General features: G+C 39.1%; 1 protein-coding gene across 1 annotated transcript in view; it reads left to right on the top strand.

The window, feature by feature from the left end:
• The first annotated feature begins 17 nt into the window (after positions 1-17).
• Positions 18-18,045, top strand: part of PECR (peroxisomal trans-2-enoyl-CoA reductase) — a 29,054-nt gene continuing 11,026 nt past the window's right edge. Inside the window, 5 exon segments of the mRNA NM_001252139.1 lie at positions 18-213; positions 3,271-3,404; positions 4,318-4,483; positions 10,478-10,559; positions 15,360-15,456. Of these exon segments, the coding sequence (NP_001239068.1) occupies positions 90-213; positions 3,271-3,404; positions 4,318-4,483; positions 10,478-10,559; positions 15,360-15,456 (603 nt within the window). The 5' untranslated portion in view covers positions 18-89.

Raw genomic sequence — 18,045 nt, 5'->3', positions numbered from 1 at the left:
TCACGTGCGGCGGCGGCCTCTAGCCCCGCCCACCCGCGGGCCGCGGTCCCGGGAGCCCAGCGCTGCAGCGAGCCTGGCGCTCCGCCGACATGAGGCCTTGGGTCCAGCGCAGGAGCTTCCTGGCTCCCGACTTGCTGCTGCACCAGCTGGCCATCGTCACCGGCGGGGCCACGGGCATCGGGAAGGCCATCGCCACCGAGCTCCTGCATCTGGGTACGTGCGCAGGCCCCGCGGGTCGGGCTGCCCAGATCGAGGGCCTCCCGGGTCGCGCCCCCGCGGTCCCTGGGGTCGGAGCCAGGGGGCTCCGAGGCGGGCCTGGGCGACCGGGACTTGCGGAGCCCCGAGGCTGTGCAGGTGCGCGAACTCGAAACCGCGGGGGGACCACGGCAGTTGCCAAGAAAGTGTGCGGAAGCGTTGAATGGTGAGGCCCCTGTTGGTAAAGTCAAGGGAACAGATAGCATCAGAGATGATCGTGCTCGAGGTGGGGAAGGTCGTTCTCCTTAGACCTGCGGAAACGTGCTGTGGAGTTATTTGTAGATGTGTCTACACGGGATCCATCCCATGTGTTACCTAATGAGGAGACACAAGACGACTTCATTTCACTCCCTTAAGTGTGAAAGGTTGTAACACCGAGAGACTCCTATCGTACATGATCTTCATGGCCTCTTTCTTTTTTTTCTTTTTTTTTTAAGATTTTATTTATTTATTTATTCCTGAGAGACACAGAGAGACAGAGAGAGGCAGACACACAGGCAGAGGCTCCCTGCAGGGACTCCGGGGTCACGCCCTGGGCCAAAGGGCAGCGCTAAACCGCTGAGCCATGCAGGTGCCCCTTCTCTTGTATTACTACCTTAACTTGGGAGAAGGGAGGACTTTGTAAGCACTTGAACAAGAAATCGCAAAAGGGAAAATAGGCTAAGTTTACCTCTATGAAGATGTAAATCCTTATTGAATTTAAAAGTCATGTAAATAAAGTTTAAAGGCATAAGAAGAAAAACATGTACGATGTACAACAAATGTATAGAGCTCCCACAAATAGGGAAAAGATCTAACACAAATAAATAGGGAAAAGAGCTAACACAGAGAAATGCAGGCTAATGATATGGACCAAGTGTTCCAAATGGAGCACTAAAAATAAGTCATAAGTGTATGAGAAAATAATCAACTCTACTTGGAATAAAATGCAAAATAAAACAGTAATACGATGCCACGGTTTTGCAAACAATCTTTTAAGACATTGGGGGAAATGTAAATGTTGAGAGAGTGAGAAGGCAGGCAAGACTGTAAACTATTGCAAGTTTTCTAAAGGACAATTTGGAAAAAAAAAAAAGATTTAAAAAAGTATTAATGTTCTGGCTCTGTGACTAGTAATTCTTCTCTTGGGGTTTTACTCTAAGGAAACAGAGACAAACACAGATTTGCATAAAAGGCTATAGTGTTGAATAGTGAAACATTGGAAATGACCAAGTATCTATTAAAAGGCAATCATTAAATCAGTAAGAATGAAAAATACTACTATTGAAACATCTTACTATTGAAGACTATGGTGGGAAAAGGTATAATGTATAATCAAAGCAGGATTCTAAACAAAATATTCCAATTCAAAATTGGTTGTTAATGAAAAATACATAGAAAAAGAGAGGAAAGCAGTTTGTAACATTGTTAACAGGAACAACTTTTTCTGTAAGTGATTTGGTTAAACTGTCTTCATTTAAAAATTTTTTTCAGGAACACATAAATCGCCTTTACTTACCGTTGTGTTTCTAATGATTCGCATGTAGTATGAACTAAAAAAAAGTATGTTAAAAAATATATCTTCTTAAAAAAAGATTTTATTTTTAAGTAATCTCTACCCATGGTGGTGTTCCAACTAACAACCCTGAGATCAAGAGTCATGTAACTCTACCAACTGAGCCAGCCAGGAGTCCTGAAAAAAAAAAAAAAAATGGAAATGAACATTTCTTATTCTGGCTCAAGCATGGCTTCATCACCCAACATTCCACTCCCAACACCAAATTCTATCCCATTTCAGGAAAACTGTAAAAATAGCAGAATCAATGATCATTTTATGTGAAGGTCAGAATGACCTTCCGAACACAGTTGTCAGATCCTGGCTCTGCTTTGCAGAACCTTTTATGCATTTTCATATAATTGAACTTTGTTCTTATTGATAAGTTTGCATTGTCAGGACACCTAGGTGGCTCACCAGTTGAGTGTTTGCCTTCTGCTCAGGGCGTGATCCCAGGATCCTGGGTTGGAGCCAGGTTCTCCTTCTGCCTATGTCTCTGCCTCTCTCTGTGTCTCTCATGAATAAATAAATAAGATCTTTAAAAAATTTTTTTTGCATTGTTAAGCTTTATCCTTTTTTTTTTTTTTTTTTTTAAAGATTATTCATGAGAAACACAGAGAGAGAGAGAGAAAGGGGCAGAGACACAGGCAGAGGGAGAAGCTAGCTCCATGCAGGAAGCCCGACGTGGGACTCGATCCCAGGGTCACCAGGATCAGGCCCTGGGCTGAAGACAGACGCTAAACCGCTGAGCCACCCAGGGATCCCTCGATTCATCTTTTTTATGGGCACACATGAAACACTTTCTAAACATTTTTTTAAAAGATTTTATTTATTTATTTGAGAGAGAAAGAGTGAGTAAGAGAGAGGGAGAGAGAGATAGAAAGGGAGCAGGGGAAAGAGAAGAGGGAGAAGGAAAAGCAGACTCCCCACTGAGCAGGGAGTCCCATGCAGGGCTCAATTCCAGGACTCTAGGATCATGACCTGAGCTGAAGGCAGGAGGCAGATACTTATCGAACCAATTGAGCCACCCAGATGCCCCCCACCCCAGCTCTTTTTAAAAAGATTTTATTTATTTGAGAGAGAAAGAGCAGGGGGAGGGACTTTTTTTTTAGTTTGGACAACCAGTGAAAGCATATTTACTTTATAAATATATTTTTCAGAAGAATGAAACTGATGAAGTATATGAACTTATTCCTGGGAGTTGGCTGGTGTGGGAAGAGTAGATGTGCTGGCAAGGAGGAATGCAAGTCAACACAAGATGGAGAAGACTTTCCGGGAATAATGCACTCTGGATAATTAAAATAACTTCTGTTGCTGGCTTGTAAATCTCCTAGGCCAAAAGCGCTTATATTTTAATGGATAGCAGAATCACCTGGAGGACTAACTGAACCTGCTGGGCCCTACCCCCAGAATTCCTAATTCAATTGACTTAAAAAAAAAAAAATGAAAGTATATTTACTCTTTGATTGTTTTCTTTTCAGGATGTAATGTGGTCATTGCATCTCGTAATTTTGATCGATTAAAATCTACTGCAGAAGAACTGAGGGCCAGCCTACCCCCGACCAACAAGGCTCAGGTCACTCCCATAAAATGCAACATTCGCAAAGAAGAAGAGGTAATGTGAATATGTCTATATTGTTTGTTCATTCAATTTATTTACAGTAGTGGTTCCTATCCCTGTGGTTCAGGTGTTCCTATGGTAGCTGTCTTAGATGAGGTGGACTGGAAGCAGAGCCTGTGAAAGAGATTCTTTTGCTAATGATGTATTGAGCAAATTACCTCCAGAGGAAGAGATGGAAAGAAACAAGATAAGGAAACTAAGCAAGGATGTGGTCTCAGCGAGATTACTTTTTGTGCCTTTTGCCCTTTAAGTCATTTCTTTATTTTATTTTTTTAAAGATTTTATTTATTTAAATCTTTTAAAAAAGATTGTATTTATTTATTTATTTATTTATTTATTTATTTATTTATTTATTTGAAACACAGAGAGAGAGAAAGAGAGGCAGAGACACAGGCAGAGGGAGAAGCAGGCTCCAGACACAGGAGGGAAGGACTCCAGGATCACACCCTGGGCCAAAGGCAGGTGCTAAGCCACTGGGCCACCCAGAGATCCCAAGGTTTTTGTTTTTTTTTTTTTTAAGTAATCAGGCATCTCTACACCCACCGTGGGGCTCAAACTCACAACTCCAAGATCAAGAGTCACAGGTTCTACCAACTGAGCCAGACAGGCGCCCCTTTTCATTCATTTCTTAATGTTAATTTTAACCTGATTTCAGTACTATTCATTATTCTAGGTTTACAGGTTACAAACTCATACAGGTAGGCTTGGATTTAGGAGTGATCCCGGCTCTTGGATAAATCTTGTCATCTAAATGACCAACTTAGCTTTATGATCTGTAGATATTGTGGCATTTAGAGTTACCATTGACTACAACAGACTGCAAGTTCTTTTCCTCTCCTGGAGCAAGCTATCAGTCCAAGGAGCAAGTTAGATTATTAACCAGTTTCCTTTTAACATTTTTCTTTAGGTGAACAATTTGGTCAGATCCACCTTAGAGATTTATGGTAAAATCAATTTTTTGGTAAACAATGGAGGAGGCCAGTTCATGGCTGCTATGGAACACATTAATGCAAAGGGATGGCATGCTGTGATTGAAACCAACCTGACAGGCACCTTCTACATGTGCAAAGCAGGCAAGTATGATCAATAACCCAAAAAGTCAAGGTGTCTTTATTTAAAGATCATAGATAATCTTGAAAGAGAATTGTCAGGGGCTCAGAAACTCCATGTCATTAGCATTTACTGCCCTCATGTACTCACATACAACACAGGAATGTAACTTGTTGCATTTTTTGGGTAGTAATTTGACAGTATTTGTAAAATATGAATATGCTTTAATCTTATAATTTTATTTCTAGGACTTTATCATGAGAAAATCATTAAGAATCTGTACAAAGATATAGCTACAAAGTTGTTCTTGAAGTTAAAAAAATTCTCACACTCTGTTTTAAAGAAACGAATCTTTTTTCTTTTCTTTCTTTTTTAAGATTTTATTTATTTATTCATGAGAGACATGGAGAGAGAAGCAGAGACATAGGCAGAGGGAGAAGCAGGCTCCTCACAGGGAGCTCGATCCCAGGGGATGAGGGACTCGATCCCAGGACCCCGGGATCATGTCCTGAGCTGAAGGCAGACACTCAACTGCCGAGCCACCCAGGTTCCCCAAGAAACAAATCTTTTAAATCCATTGTAAGGGCATATTCATTAACTTCGTCAGATCTTCAGAGAGTATGCCAGAGTCCGACTAAAACTAATTAGCAGGCATGCAGCTTTTGGATTGAAAGTTGTTTCATAGGTGGTGATATCCAATTATCCAATTCCTGAAGTGGAGTAACTCAAGGGTTTTGTTACAAGCTATTGAAGACATTTTTATGATGAAAACCACAGAGGAAGTATAATTCCAACCCAAAGGGTCTTCACCCCACTACAGATTAGGCTTTATATTCTTAATATCTCTAAGTCAAAATCTTGCAGACATTGCCAGCTTTCAACTTTATCTCACTAGCAGTATAAAGTTTCCTATTGGTTGTGGCTGGCTGTTCCAGTGTCGAGACCATCACAAAAACAGGAAATTAAATAAGACAGTTTGTTTCTCCCTCACATAAGAAGTCCATAATCATTAGGGACTGATGTGTTGTGATTTGTAATGAGTATATATTTTAGTCTGTCTGCGGTTCCTCATTCATGTTCCCATGGCCCTTGGAATTTCCTGAGCAATAAGGGCGATGGGAGAATCTTTTTTTTTTTTTTTTTAAGATTTTTATTTATTCATGAGAGACAGAGAGAGAGAGAGAGAGAGAGGCAGAGACACAAGCAGAGGGAGAAGCAGGCCCCTGCAGGGAGCCCGATGTGGGACTCGATCCCAGGTCTCCAGGATCACGCCCTGGGCTGAAGGTGGTGCCAAACCGCTGAGCCACCTGGGCTGCCCAGTCTTTTGTTATCATTTGATCTCTTGTCATAATTCCTGAAATGACTTCAGAGCCACTTAGGCGAAATGGGTGTCTGTTATTCCTAAATCCTGTTCACCACAACTGAGTTTATGTTAATGAGGTGAAATCCCCTAAATGTTAATTTTGGAAATCCCTTAAAGATGGCAGCAGGCTGGTTGGTGGGAACCAACCTTGATTAGAGTTGGAACTTCCAGTCTCGCCTCCTGATTTCTGGCAGGAGGAGAGGGGGCTGAAGGTTGAATCAGTCACCAGTGCCAATGATTTAATCAATCAATACAGTGAATGAAGCCTCCATAAAGCCACAAAAGGGCTTTATGGTAAAGGAGAACACTTTCACGTGATATTCTGCCAGAGTCAGACTCCACAGAGACAGCGGCTTCTTTGTTCAAGACATTGCCCTGTGTATTTCATCATCTGCCTGTTGATTCATATCGCTCTGTATCCATTCTAATTAGTTGTAATGTAGTGTGTAAACTAGTTTCATGAGTTCTATGAGCCACAATGGTGAATTAATGAAATCCAAGAAAGGGTTCATGGAAACCACTGATTTATAGCCAGTTGTCCAGAAGCACAGGTAATAACATGGACTTGTGATCAGCATCTGATGACTATTTCACATATCTTGAAGAAATATTCCCATGAAAGCACTGGAGGAGTCAGGGCAAAAGTACAAAGTTCATTTCAGAGTTCTGACATATAGTGCTTTTTAACCAGAAGCCAGAAAGTCTGTGTAGAGTAATTTAAATAAACTTATTCCCTTTTCTTTTTTTTTTTAAGTAAGTTTTTAGATAATTGATATGGCACATAGTACTTTATTTATTTTAATTTCCAAACTATTCTTGGCTATTCATGACTTTTTCTTCTTCCAGATGAATTTATATTAAGGTTTTTTCCTCAAAAATCCTGGTGGGGAATTTGATTGGATTGTGTTCAACCTATCAACAATTTGAAAAAAGTTAATGTGTTGAAATACCATCTCTCCATCATGGCACATCTTTCTATTAATGGATTCTTATTTTATAATTTTTGGCAAAGGTTTATGTTTGCATCACATTTAAATCTCTTTTTATTTTATTTTTTTAAGTAGGCTTCATGCTGTGCATAGAGCCCAACACAGGTCTTGGACTCATGATCCTGAGCTCATTGACCCAAGCCAAAAATCAAGGGTCAGATGCTTAACCCACTGAATCACCCAGGTGCCTCTCTTGTATTTTTTTTTTTTAAGGTTACATCAGATATTTTTGATAACTTCTGCACTTTTGAGTGGGCTTTTTTTTTTTTTTAATTATTTATTCATGAGAAACACAGAGAGGCGGAGACACAGGCAGATGGAGAAGCCGGCTCCCTGTGGGGAGCTCGATGAGGGACTTGATCCCAGGACCCCAGGGTCACAACCTGAACTGAAGGCAGACACTCAACTACTGAGCCACCTAGGTGCCCCTTGAATGGGCTTTTTCCCCCAATTATTTTTCAACTGGATTACTGTTGGTTTCTGGAAGAATTATTTTCTCAAGTTGGTCTTGTAGCTATGTCTAGTAATTTGTGGTTTTATCTAATAGTTTTTAAAATTAGTCTTTTGAGTGTTTGGACAACACAACCATGTTGTCCAAAAATAAATGCTGTGTTTCATTGTCAAAGATACAGTCAATTGTAAAGTGCACGATCATTTTATATAACCCTAAGAAAGTACAGTATATCCCTAAGAACGTACATTTGAATCTTAAGAAGCCACCAACTATGAGATATATCCCCGTTTCAACAATGTGAAGATAATAAGAATTCTCATAGAGTTCAGAAATACTATACTTTATGTCTTCTTTTCTAGTGGCTTTACCTCCTTTTTTTTGGTCATATATTATGTATTGGTAAGAATTCACTGGAAAGGAATAAGTAATAATAGGAAAGCATTCTTATTTTTGCCCAAGCCTTTAATAGGAATGGGTCTTACATTGTTCTCTGGCCTTTATATTCTAAAAATTAGATTTCTGTTGAAGTGAGTCTTGAGGGTACATATCTGGCATTGCCTTGATTTGTATGAATAGAGTTGATGACTAAATATCAAGTATCCTATTTGAAAAAGGATAAAATACTTAAAGAATGAGGGATGCCTGGGTAACTCAGTCAGTTAAGCATCCGACTCTCGATTTCAGCTCAGGTCATGAGCTCAGGGTCGTGACATCGAGTCTTGTGTGGGTGTGGGGCTCTGTGCTGGGCATGGAGCCTGCTTAAGATTCTCTCTCTCCCCCTCTCCCTCCCACTCCCACTCTCTCTCCCCAAAGAAAAAGAAAAGAAAAGAAAATACCTAAAGAATTAAGTTAACAGAAGGATAAGACCCATATCTGAACTACAAGACATTGCTGACAGAAATGAAAGATTGAAATGAATAGAAACACGTTTGATATTTATGAATTGGAAGGCTTGATATGGTTTAGATGGTAGTTCTTTCCAAATTGATCTGTAGGTTCAGTGTAGTTCCTATTACTTTTGCAGAAATTGACAAGCAGATCCCAAATATATGTGCAAGTGCAATGGACTCACAATAGCCAAAACAGTTTTGCAAAAGAGGAAAGTTGGAGGACTTAATACTTCTTGACTTCAAGACAGTATGGTACTGTATAGTATGGGTAGATGTATAGATCATTGGCACAAATTTGTCAGTCCAGAAATAAAAGTCAAACTCTTTTATTTATGATTTTTGCCAAAGGGACCAGGCCAATTCTATGGGGAAATGATAGTGTTTTCAGCAGATGGTTCTGGGACATTGGCTGTCCACATGCAAAAAGACCCTTACCTCACACCATAAATAAAAGTTAGCCAAAAATACAAAATGGACCATGGACCTAAATGCAAAAAGTAAAATTGTATAATTTTTGGAAGCAAACAAAGGACAAAATCTTTACGACCTTGTCTCAGGCAAAGAGTCCTGAGATACACCACAAAATACCAGAGTAAAACAAATTGATAAATTGGACTTAATCAATCAATATTAAATATGTTTGTGCTTCAAAAGACAACATTAAGAAAATGAAAAGATAAGCCATAGACTGGGAGAAAAGATTCCCAAATCACATATCTGATAAAGGACTCAAATCCAGAGTATAAAAAGAACTTTTATAATTCAATATTAAGAAAACAAATCAATTAAGAAATGGGCAAAAGATTTGGATTTTTTTTAAATTTTATTTATTCATGAGAGACAGAGAGAGAGAAAGAGAGAGAGAGAGAGGCAGAGACATAGGCAGTGAGAGGAGAAGCAGGCTTCATGCAGGGAGCCTGATGTGGGACTTGATCCCAGGACCACAAGATCATGCCCTGAGCCAAAGGTAGACGCTCAACCGCTGAGCCACCCAGGGGTCCCTGAATAGATATTTTACCAAAGAATATATATGAATGGCTAATAAGTACATCAGAAGATTCTCAACACTGTTAGTCATGAGGGAAATGCAAATCAAAACCTCAGTGGGGGGTGCCTGGATGGCTCAGTCAGTTAAGTGTCTACCTCTAGCTCAGGTCATGATCCCTGGGTCTTGGGATTGAGCCCGGTGTAGGGCTCCCTGCTCAGCAGGGAGCGTGCTTCTCCCTCTCCCTGTACCCCTCTTGCTCTTGCACACATGGCTCTCTCTCTCTCTCAAATAAAATCTTTTAAGAAAAAGTCTCAGTGAAATATCACTTCAAGCCATTAAAGTGACTATAATCAAGAAGTCAGAAATAATAGTATGGAGAACCTGGAACCTTCTTGCATTTCTGGTAGGAATAGAAAATAGTAGAAACACCAAAAAATAGTTCAGCAGTTTCTTAAAAGTCAAACATACAGTTACCATATGTCCTAGCGGTTCCACCCTTAAGTGTCTACCAAAGAGCAATAAAAACATGTCCTCTCAAAGATTTATATTCATAATCACCCAACAGTGGAAACCAAATGTTCATCAGCTGAGGAGTGGATAAATGAAATATGGCATATGTATTCACTGGAATACTATTTACAATAAAAAGTTAACTATGGATACATGTTACCACATGGATGAACTTCACAAACATTATTCTTTTTTAAAATTTTTTCACAAACATTAATTGAAAGAAACCAGACACAGAAGACCACATATTGTGTGATTTCATTTATATGAAATGTCCAGAAAAGCCAAATTTATGTAAACAGAAGGTATATGAAGGTTTGCTTAGGGATGGCTTGGGCTGCAGATAGACACAAAGGAACTTTTTGGGGGTGATGGAAATGTTCTAAAACTGGATTGTAATGGTGGTTGCATGACTCTATTAAAAGTTATTAAATTATACACATAAAATGAATGAATTTTGTGATATGTAAATTATTTTCAATCGGGCTTTTTATAAAAAAAAAGGAAATGTAGGGGCACCTGGGTGGCTCAGTGGTTGAGTGTCTGTCTTTGGCCCAGGGCGTGATCCTGAGGTCCTGGGTAAGTCCTGCTTTGGGCTCCCAGCCTGGAGCCTGCTTTTCCCTCTGCCTGTGTCTCTGCCTCTCTCTCTCTCTCTCTCTCTCTCTCTCTCTCTCTCCCCCTCATGAATAAATAAATAAAATCCTTTTTTTTAAAGGAAATTTAAATTAAAAATATTAAAATAACAAGCAATGTGCTGGGATAGTGGATGAGAAAAGAATCAGGACACTATTTCATGTGATTGTCATTGTTCTGTTTCCTGCAGTTTACAATTCCTGGATGAAAGAGCATGGAGGATCTATTGTCAATATTATTATCCTTACTAGAAATGGATATCCAGGATTTACGTAAGCATACTTAATGTATATTTATTTTTTCCTATGTCTTTGGGTTTTGTCCTGTGAATGAGGAGGAGGAGAGTGGAGAAAATTTCTTAAGTCACAATCCTTAATTCTTTAATGAGTTTTGATCTTAATACTTAGCATTGCCCTTTATTTGAACTTTAAAAATATACTTCCAAGGTATTCCCATCCTTATTAGACTTCCCAGGTTTACCATGAAAAGAAAATCAGGACACCCCATTAAATTTTTTATTTTAAGTCTGCCCCAAATATTACATGGGGCATACTTATGTTAAAATTTTTTTTTTAATTTTCATTTGAAATTAAAATTTAATGGAATGTCCTATATTTTATCCAGTAATCCTAATCCAGATGTCACTAAACTGGTCATCATTGCCTGGAGATATCTTTTTTGTTAATGTGTGGAAATGAAACTAATTTAGATTGATTTAGATTTGAATATTGTGAATATACCTATTCAGTTTTAGACAAAACTGCTAAATTGTTACTCCATAATGGAATTTGACATATTTGCCTCTTATTCTGATGTGGAATTTGGAAATGGATTAAAAAAGAAAAAAAAAAGTCAATCAGTGAACTAATTAGCCTAGTGGCTCAGTCGATTCTTTCATAATAACCTAAAAGGGCATCCACCTAGACCACAGAGAAAAACAGTGTGCCAGGAAGCTACTTGAAAACCACACGTTTAGTAGTTAAAAAGTCTGGTTTACAAATAAATCGTTTTGCTGATTTCTTTCATATCTTTAGTAAATTCTGATTCCTTCCATTTTTTTAATTAAGGATTTTTTTTATTTTCCAACATAGAATATTTCTTTTTATGAAATAGGCCTATTTTAGTATTATAAAATCAAAGCATGCTAGTTTTTATATATATATAAAACTGTGTAAGATACAAAGTTGAATACTCTACCTTCTTATCCCAGAAATAACTTGTGTAACCAAGTAAGACAGTGACCTGAATTTCTTTATTAGTAGTGTATAATCCATGATCTACAGGGTGATGAATATTCTGTTTGCCATCATGATTTTTGCAACCATTGTTGATTCTTACCTGAATCACTTACATTAGGGGTGAGAAAATGTTGATTTTTCTGATGTCATGATTATTTCTATATTTATTAGCTGATATTCTTTCATAAAAGAGACTTTTCTGCAACAGCCCTTCTCCCTTTCTCTCTGTATTTATTATTATCATTATTATTATTATTAAATTTTTTGGTATACCACTATTACAGGTCTACGGATTTCTTTTCAAATTTTTCTTTTCAAATGGCATGTAAGATCTCAAACTTAATAGAAATCTTGTATTGTTTCTACATTTTGCATTACGAGTAATTCTGCAGTGAATAACACTGTACATATTTGTTTCATATTGGTGGAGTTATATCTTCAGGGTACATCCTGGAAGTTGGATTGCTGGGTGCAGGTGAAAGATAAATGCATACTTTTAGGTATTTCCAAATTTCTTTCCATCTTGCTCCCCCACCAGCACAGTATGAGTGTGTGTGTTCCCCACAGCCTGACCCAAAGTGTGTGTCATCAACTTCTAGACAACTCTGATGGGCAAGAAATGGGATTCTCATGGAGCATCTTTTGATTTGTTGAAAAGCTATCTGGATGTCTTCTGTATGTGTTTGAATCGTATTGCTGTCCTGGCATATTTTTCTTAATGTTGTCTGAGGCTGGTCTTATTTTCCATTACATTGACACAGGGGAGTTTAGCCTGCTGTTGATCTTTTGGGTCATTGTCAATAATTACAAGGGCAAAAGATAAGCCAAAAAAAAAGCAACTCACATCTCCCATGGACAGAGAGTGTGTAAACCAAACGCCCATCACTCGGCGCATGACTAAGCTCTGTAGTATGTCTACATAACAGACTACACTTGGCAGTAAGAGGGAATGAGCTATTAACTCATGCAACAACCTAGATGGATCTCAAAATAATTATTCTGAGTGAAAGAAGCCAGATGAAAAAGAGCGTATACTGTATGGTTTTATGTGTTTAAGTTGTAGAAGCGTTGAAAACATTCGTTAGTGCTATATTCACTGAGAGTTGTACATCCCTCTCCCTCCTATTTATAAATTAGAGGAAGAAAATGAAGCAGTGTGACAGACTTCAAGACAGTTTATCACTTATAATATGTTCCCACACAGATTGTAAGAGGTTTTAAATCATATCTGATACAGAAATAAGACCTTCATACTTCAGAAAATTGGTCATTGAAAGAATGGATGTGAGACCTGTCGTGGAAATGGTAACATATAATCTCACTCAACTCATAGTTCAAATAAATGTCAGTCCCTCTGGGCTTTTCCTTTAGAAGAAGAGTGACTGGGCCAGCAGCACTTCATATGACATGTCACTGCCAAGCTGAATTTGTCCTGATAGGGACCACTCTCCCTTCCTGGAAAGGGAGTCTTTACAAAACCCCCATGGTCCATTCAGGCTTCTCATCCACCTGGACCTCCCAGGGATGCCACCAGTATCAAGTCCTTCAGAACACAGTACTGGATCAGCTGTAAGTCTCTCTGGATTTGAATGAACTCTTCACTTTTTTCTTCACAAATGTCATAGGTTTTTGTTGTTGTTGTTTTGTTCTTTGGGTTTTTTGGTTTTGCTTGTTTGTTTGTTTGTTTGTTTTATCCCCAGAGATAAGTAGATTAGGATGTGCTGTTTTGGGATCCAGAGTAACTTCTTCGAGTTCTCAGTATAACTCTGCAGAACTGAATACCATGGAGGAAGACTGCATCCTTCTTTCCTTAACTGGAACGGGTATAGAGTGGGGAGCCTCAGGTTTTCACACCTGTTGCACATGCTTTTGACATCATCAGTCATTTCACTTCCGACATCACCCCCTTCTCTGCTACCTTCTCTAGTAGATCTTTGAGTATGGAAACATAGTCTGAAAATACTGTTATGTTTGTGTTCAGTTTCTACTGAGTGCCTTCTCTTCATCTGTGAAGCTTGCGAACACTGTGTAGGGGAAGAAAAGGAATTACCCCTCTACCATTCTGAGTTCTTATTGAGACCCCTGTAATAAAAAACAAATTAACAAGACAAAAACAACTTTGATCATACACACACACACACGCACACACACATCATGTATCTGTGATGGGAGATACCCAGGGGAAAACAAGTAGCCTCCCTGAGTAGCTTGGACTACAGACTGAACCATTATCTTAGAAGGAAAGGGAATGGGAAATGGGGGCCTTGTAGAGAAAAAGAAAGTAATTTTTAAGAAAGATGCCTGGGCCCTTGGAAGAATAGATGGGAAGTCTGGTAATTTGTGACAGACTGTGTGTGGGTGTGGAGTCAACTGCTAGTCTTTATACCTGTGACCACAGACCATCTTCCCTGGTTGATGAAACTCTTGGGGAGGGGATTTATGGCAACTAAGTTGCTTTTGAAGGAACCCAGTCTATCTTTAGGCAGATAAGGGGAGTTCAGAGAAAGTGTCTCCCTGCATTTGCTGTTTTTCAAATGCCTACAGTCAACATAATTGATCAAAGCAGCATATTTTGAGTGGCATGTCCTGAGCTCCTGTCATATTTTGGAGAGGCTTATTCTGTTGCCCTTCAACTGCCTCTTGCTCATGTGCTACAAACTAATTCAGATGCTGAAATTCAATAATTCCAGTCTCTGGTTTTCCAGCTCTGTCTCTCAGTTCTAGTGGCTTTCTCTCTTGGGCAGCTACCAGTTTCGGAACATCTGCCACTTGCTTCTTCAGCCTCATGTGACTGTTTAGCCTTTTCCTATGATGAGAGGCAGGACTTCATGTGGTGGCCTTGGTGATCAGGGGCCTGAGTGCAAGGGGACAAACGACTCTAGGTCTTCCTCCCAGAAAAGGGTCAGGACTTGATTGTACTTCTACATAAGCATGTCTGGTCCTGCCCCTGCCTCTTGCTCCTGGTATTATGGAGAAGCCTGGCAATTTCAATTATTCTTCCCAGCTGAGTGTTGGTTAGGGCCCCTCTTAGTATTGGTGGCGGTAGGCAGGGCAAGGGAGCATATCCTGTAGATTGACCCAGGACTGCTTAATGGCAATAGCAACAGAAGTTGTGGCCACATCTGATGGTGGTGGGATTGCTTGGAGAATTCTGACAAAGTAATTGGCTTCTGCCTGGAGTCCCACGAGGATTGTTGCAGCCAACACTGGGACAGTGATGGGTTTCTTCAGGAAGGTTGGGCTCTCTAAGTCTTCTCTAGTGAGAAGTGGATACACCCCCAGATCTCGCATACTTGCTTCTAAGGACCTCGTAATAAGTTCTAAGCCACAGTGTATCTGTACCTCATGCATAAGACCCCATAGAGATGAAAATTTAAATATTTTGAACTTCCTATCTGGAAGTATGTTAAAATTTAATTAAATGTTAGGGTGTCTAGAAATTCTATCAATACTGTTTTTAGCCTCATATATAAATTTATCCCTATCGTCTAAATAAATCATTTTAAAAATAACCACACTTGTAACCCTCAAGATTACCAATTTGATAGTTTCTCTACATCATAAAAAGGTTTTCGGAATATTTCTTATGGTCATGGTATTTTGGAGGATCTTATGTGTGCCTGTAATGTAAGATTTGTTCAACTGTCAGATAGCTGTGTTTTGGCTTTAGCATCGAAGCGTCCACTTCTTTCCCATTGTTCAAGAGTCCAAAAGACAGACTCAACAAGAATATATTGGTGGGGCTCTGGTAGGTCACTGACAAACCTGTTCATTTAGTTAACGAGAAAAACATTTGATGGAAGCCAATTGTAATTTTATGTTTTGTCTTTTAAGGCATAGTGGAGCTGCCAGAGCAGGGGTTTACAACCTCACCAAATCCTTAGCTGTGGAATGGGCCAGCAGTGGAATAAGGATCAACTGTGTTGCCCCTGTAGGTAAACTTCCATACAAAAGCCGTTGACAAATTGTGCTCTTCTGAGGATTCCCTTTATGTTGTCAATGGAGGTATTTGTTAATACACGTGTATAATAGAAAAGATTGGCTTTTAAAAATAGATAAAATTAGGGCAGCCCCGGTGGCGCAGCGGTTTGGCGCCGCCTGCAGCCCGGGGCGTGAACCTGGAGATCCCTGCAGGGAGCCTGCTTCTCCCTCTGCCTGTGTCTCTGCCTCTCTCTCTGTCTCTCTCTCTCTGTTGCTCATGAATAAATAAATAAAATCTTTAAAAAAATTAATAAAATAAATAAAATAAAATAAAAATAGATAAAATTGGAAAGAGGTATTCTGTGATTTCTGTGATTTACAACCAGACTGTCAAGTTTACATTTAGCCGATGATTCTTTTTTTTTTTTTTTTTTTTAGTATATGTGCTGCTGAAGTGAGCACTAAGCCAATGATTCTAGATCTTGTCAATATATTAGAATTATCTATGAAATGCTTAAAAAATATTGATATGTAAGCCTGACTCCAAACTATGGAATCTAGGCATTGGTATTTTTATTTTTTAGTATTTTTTATTTTTTTAAAAGATTATTTATTTATTTATTTATTTATTCATTCATTCATTCATGAGAGACACACAGAGAGAGGCAGAGACACAGGCAGAGAAAGAAGCAGGTTCCTTGCAAGGAGCCTGATGTGGGACTTGATCCCGGAACCCCAGGATCATGCCCAGAGCCAAAGGCAGACACTCAACCACTGAGGCACCCAGGTGTCCCTAGGCATTGGTATTTTTAAAAGCCACCTAGGAAATTTAAATGTACAGTGAAGATTGAGAACCACTGTTTTAAAGAACGAATTTTGCCAGATTATTTTGTTATTTCTCAGTATATCCTTAGTGCTTCATTAGGAGAGAGAGAAAAAAACCAAAGTCTAGTTCAAGTTAAAGATCAATTAGAAGTCAAGAGAAAATGTCTCGGCGACATACTGTAAATTGTAGAGGAAAAAATCATAATACGTTCAAATCATGATATGTTCAATTTCATTTTTTGTGAGACAACATATAGCTTAAGCCTCCTTGGGTATTGCATATTGGCCATGTACTCCAGGAGAAAGGTCACGTGAAACATCTCATTCATCCTGCAAAACTCAGCTCGTATCCACTTCTCTGTGATGTTTTTTGGTTATTGCTAAGATAGTAATCATCCCTGTATCTGAAACTATAATAACATCTGTGGGTATTATCTACAGGTCTCTCTATATAGTATCTGCAGATATTGTTACCCATGCTACTCGGTGAGAACTAAGCAAGTCACTGGAGAAATCTCATCTCTAACAGATTGCAGACTTGCCACCAGAAACTTCATTTCCCTTCAGTACCTCACAGCTGACCTGACCTTACCCACACTACACTCATGTATTTCTAGGAAAAAAAAATCATTACAGTTCCATTCCTTGTGTTGATATCTTGGAATACTGGCCCCCAAAAGTGCATTTCTTGAAAACGTTTAATGGTATGTTAGTGTTACTAAAATCACATTTGTTCTCTAGAGGCATTTTGTCTAAACCTTAATATTTCTAGAAGATTTCACCCTCTTTATTTTATTTTATTTTGAGGGGTGGGAGGGGCAGAGGGAGAAGAAGGGATGGGGAAAGACCGAGGGAGAGGGACAAGCAGACTCCCTGCTGAGTGTAGACCCTTATGTGGGGCTCAATCTCACCCCCTGAGATCATGACCTGAGCTGAAATCAAAAGTCAGATGCTTAACTGACTGAACCACCTGGGCACCCCTCATACTCTTTAAATAGAAGGTTCCAAATTGTTTGATTGGAAACCAGTATATTACCCATTATCATTTGGAATAATTCATGCCACCAAATTCTCCCATCTTCCTTTCATTCCTTTTGTTCACTCTCTTCCTCCCCATAACCTCTGCTGTACTTATGAGTCAGTAACAAATAGCTTTATCATGTGTTACACAGTTGTGAGTAATTTTCTTGACTTTATAAACCCTAGAAAACTAGTAAAAGCTAAATAAAAGAATTCCCCCAAAATTAAAATTTTAATTCCTCTATATTGGATTCAGATGTTTTCTCTGTGATTTCACCATAGTGAAAAACCCATGAAAACATTGACTTTTCTAAGTCTCCCATAACAACAGCCCAGGCTTCTATTATAAAACAGAGAAGCCTGGTGGAAGATAGAATACTTCCCTATCTCCCTATCCCCAGAGAAGTGCCTCTCTGATCTATTCATTTAATTATGTTTTTAGAAAACCTGTCTTTTCAGGAAAAATCTAGGGCTTGGCTGGTCATTAAGGGAGAGGAAGTCACAAAATGAGTTCATCAGATATTCCATTTATAATTATGGTTAATGGTACTTCGATGATACTGAGAAAAATTAATATTAGAAATGTTGATTTTTCTATTAAACTTAAGCCACTTACTTTCTGGCATTGGTCAATGACCTCCTTGATGTCTTTGTGACTTTAAAATTTAGTTTTATGGGGGCACCACCTGGGTGGCTCAGTGGTTGAGCATCCACCTTAGGCTCAGGTCGTGATCCTGGGGTCCTGGGATCAAGT

The sequence above is a fragment of the Canis lupus genome, chromosome 37 (assembly GCF_011100685.1).
Source record: "Canis lupus familiaris isolate Mischka breed German Shepherd chromosome 37, alternate assembly UU_Cfam_GSD_1.0, whole genome shotgun sequence".
In the NCBI taxonomy this organism is placed as follows: domain Eukaryota; kingdom Metazoa; phylum Chordata; class Mammalia; order Carnivora; family Canidae; genus Canis; species Canis lupus.
Note: the sequence above shows the minus strand (reverse complement) of the source record. Positions and strands in the feature narration are given on the sequence as shown.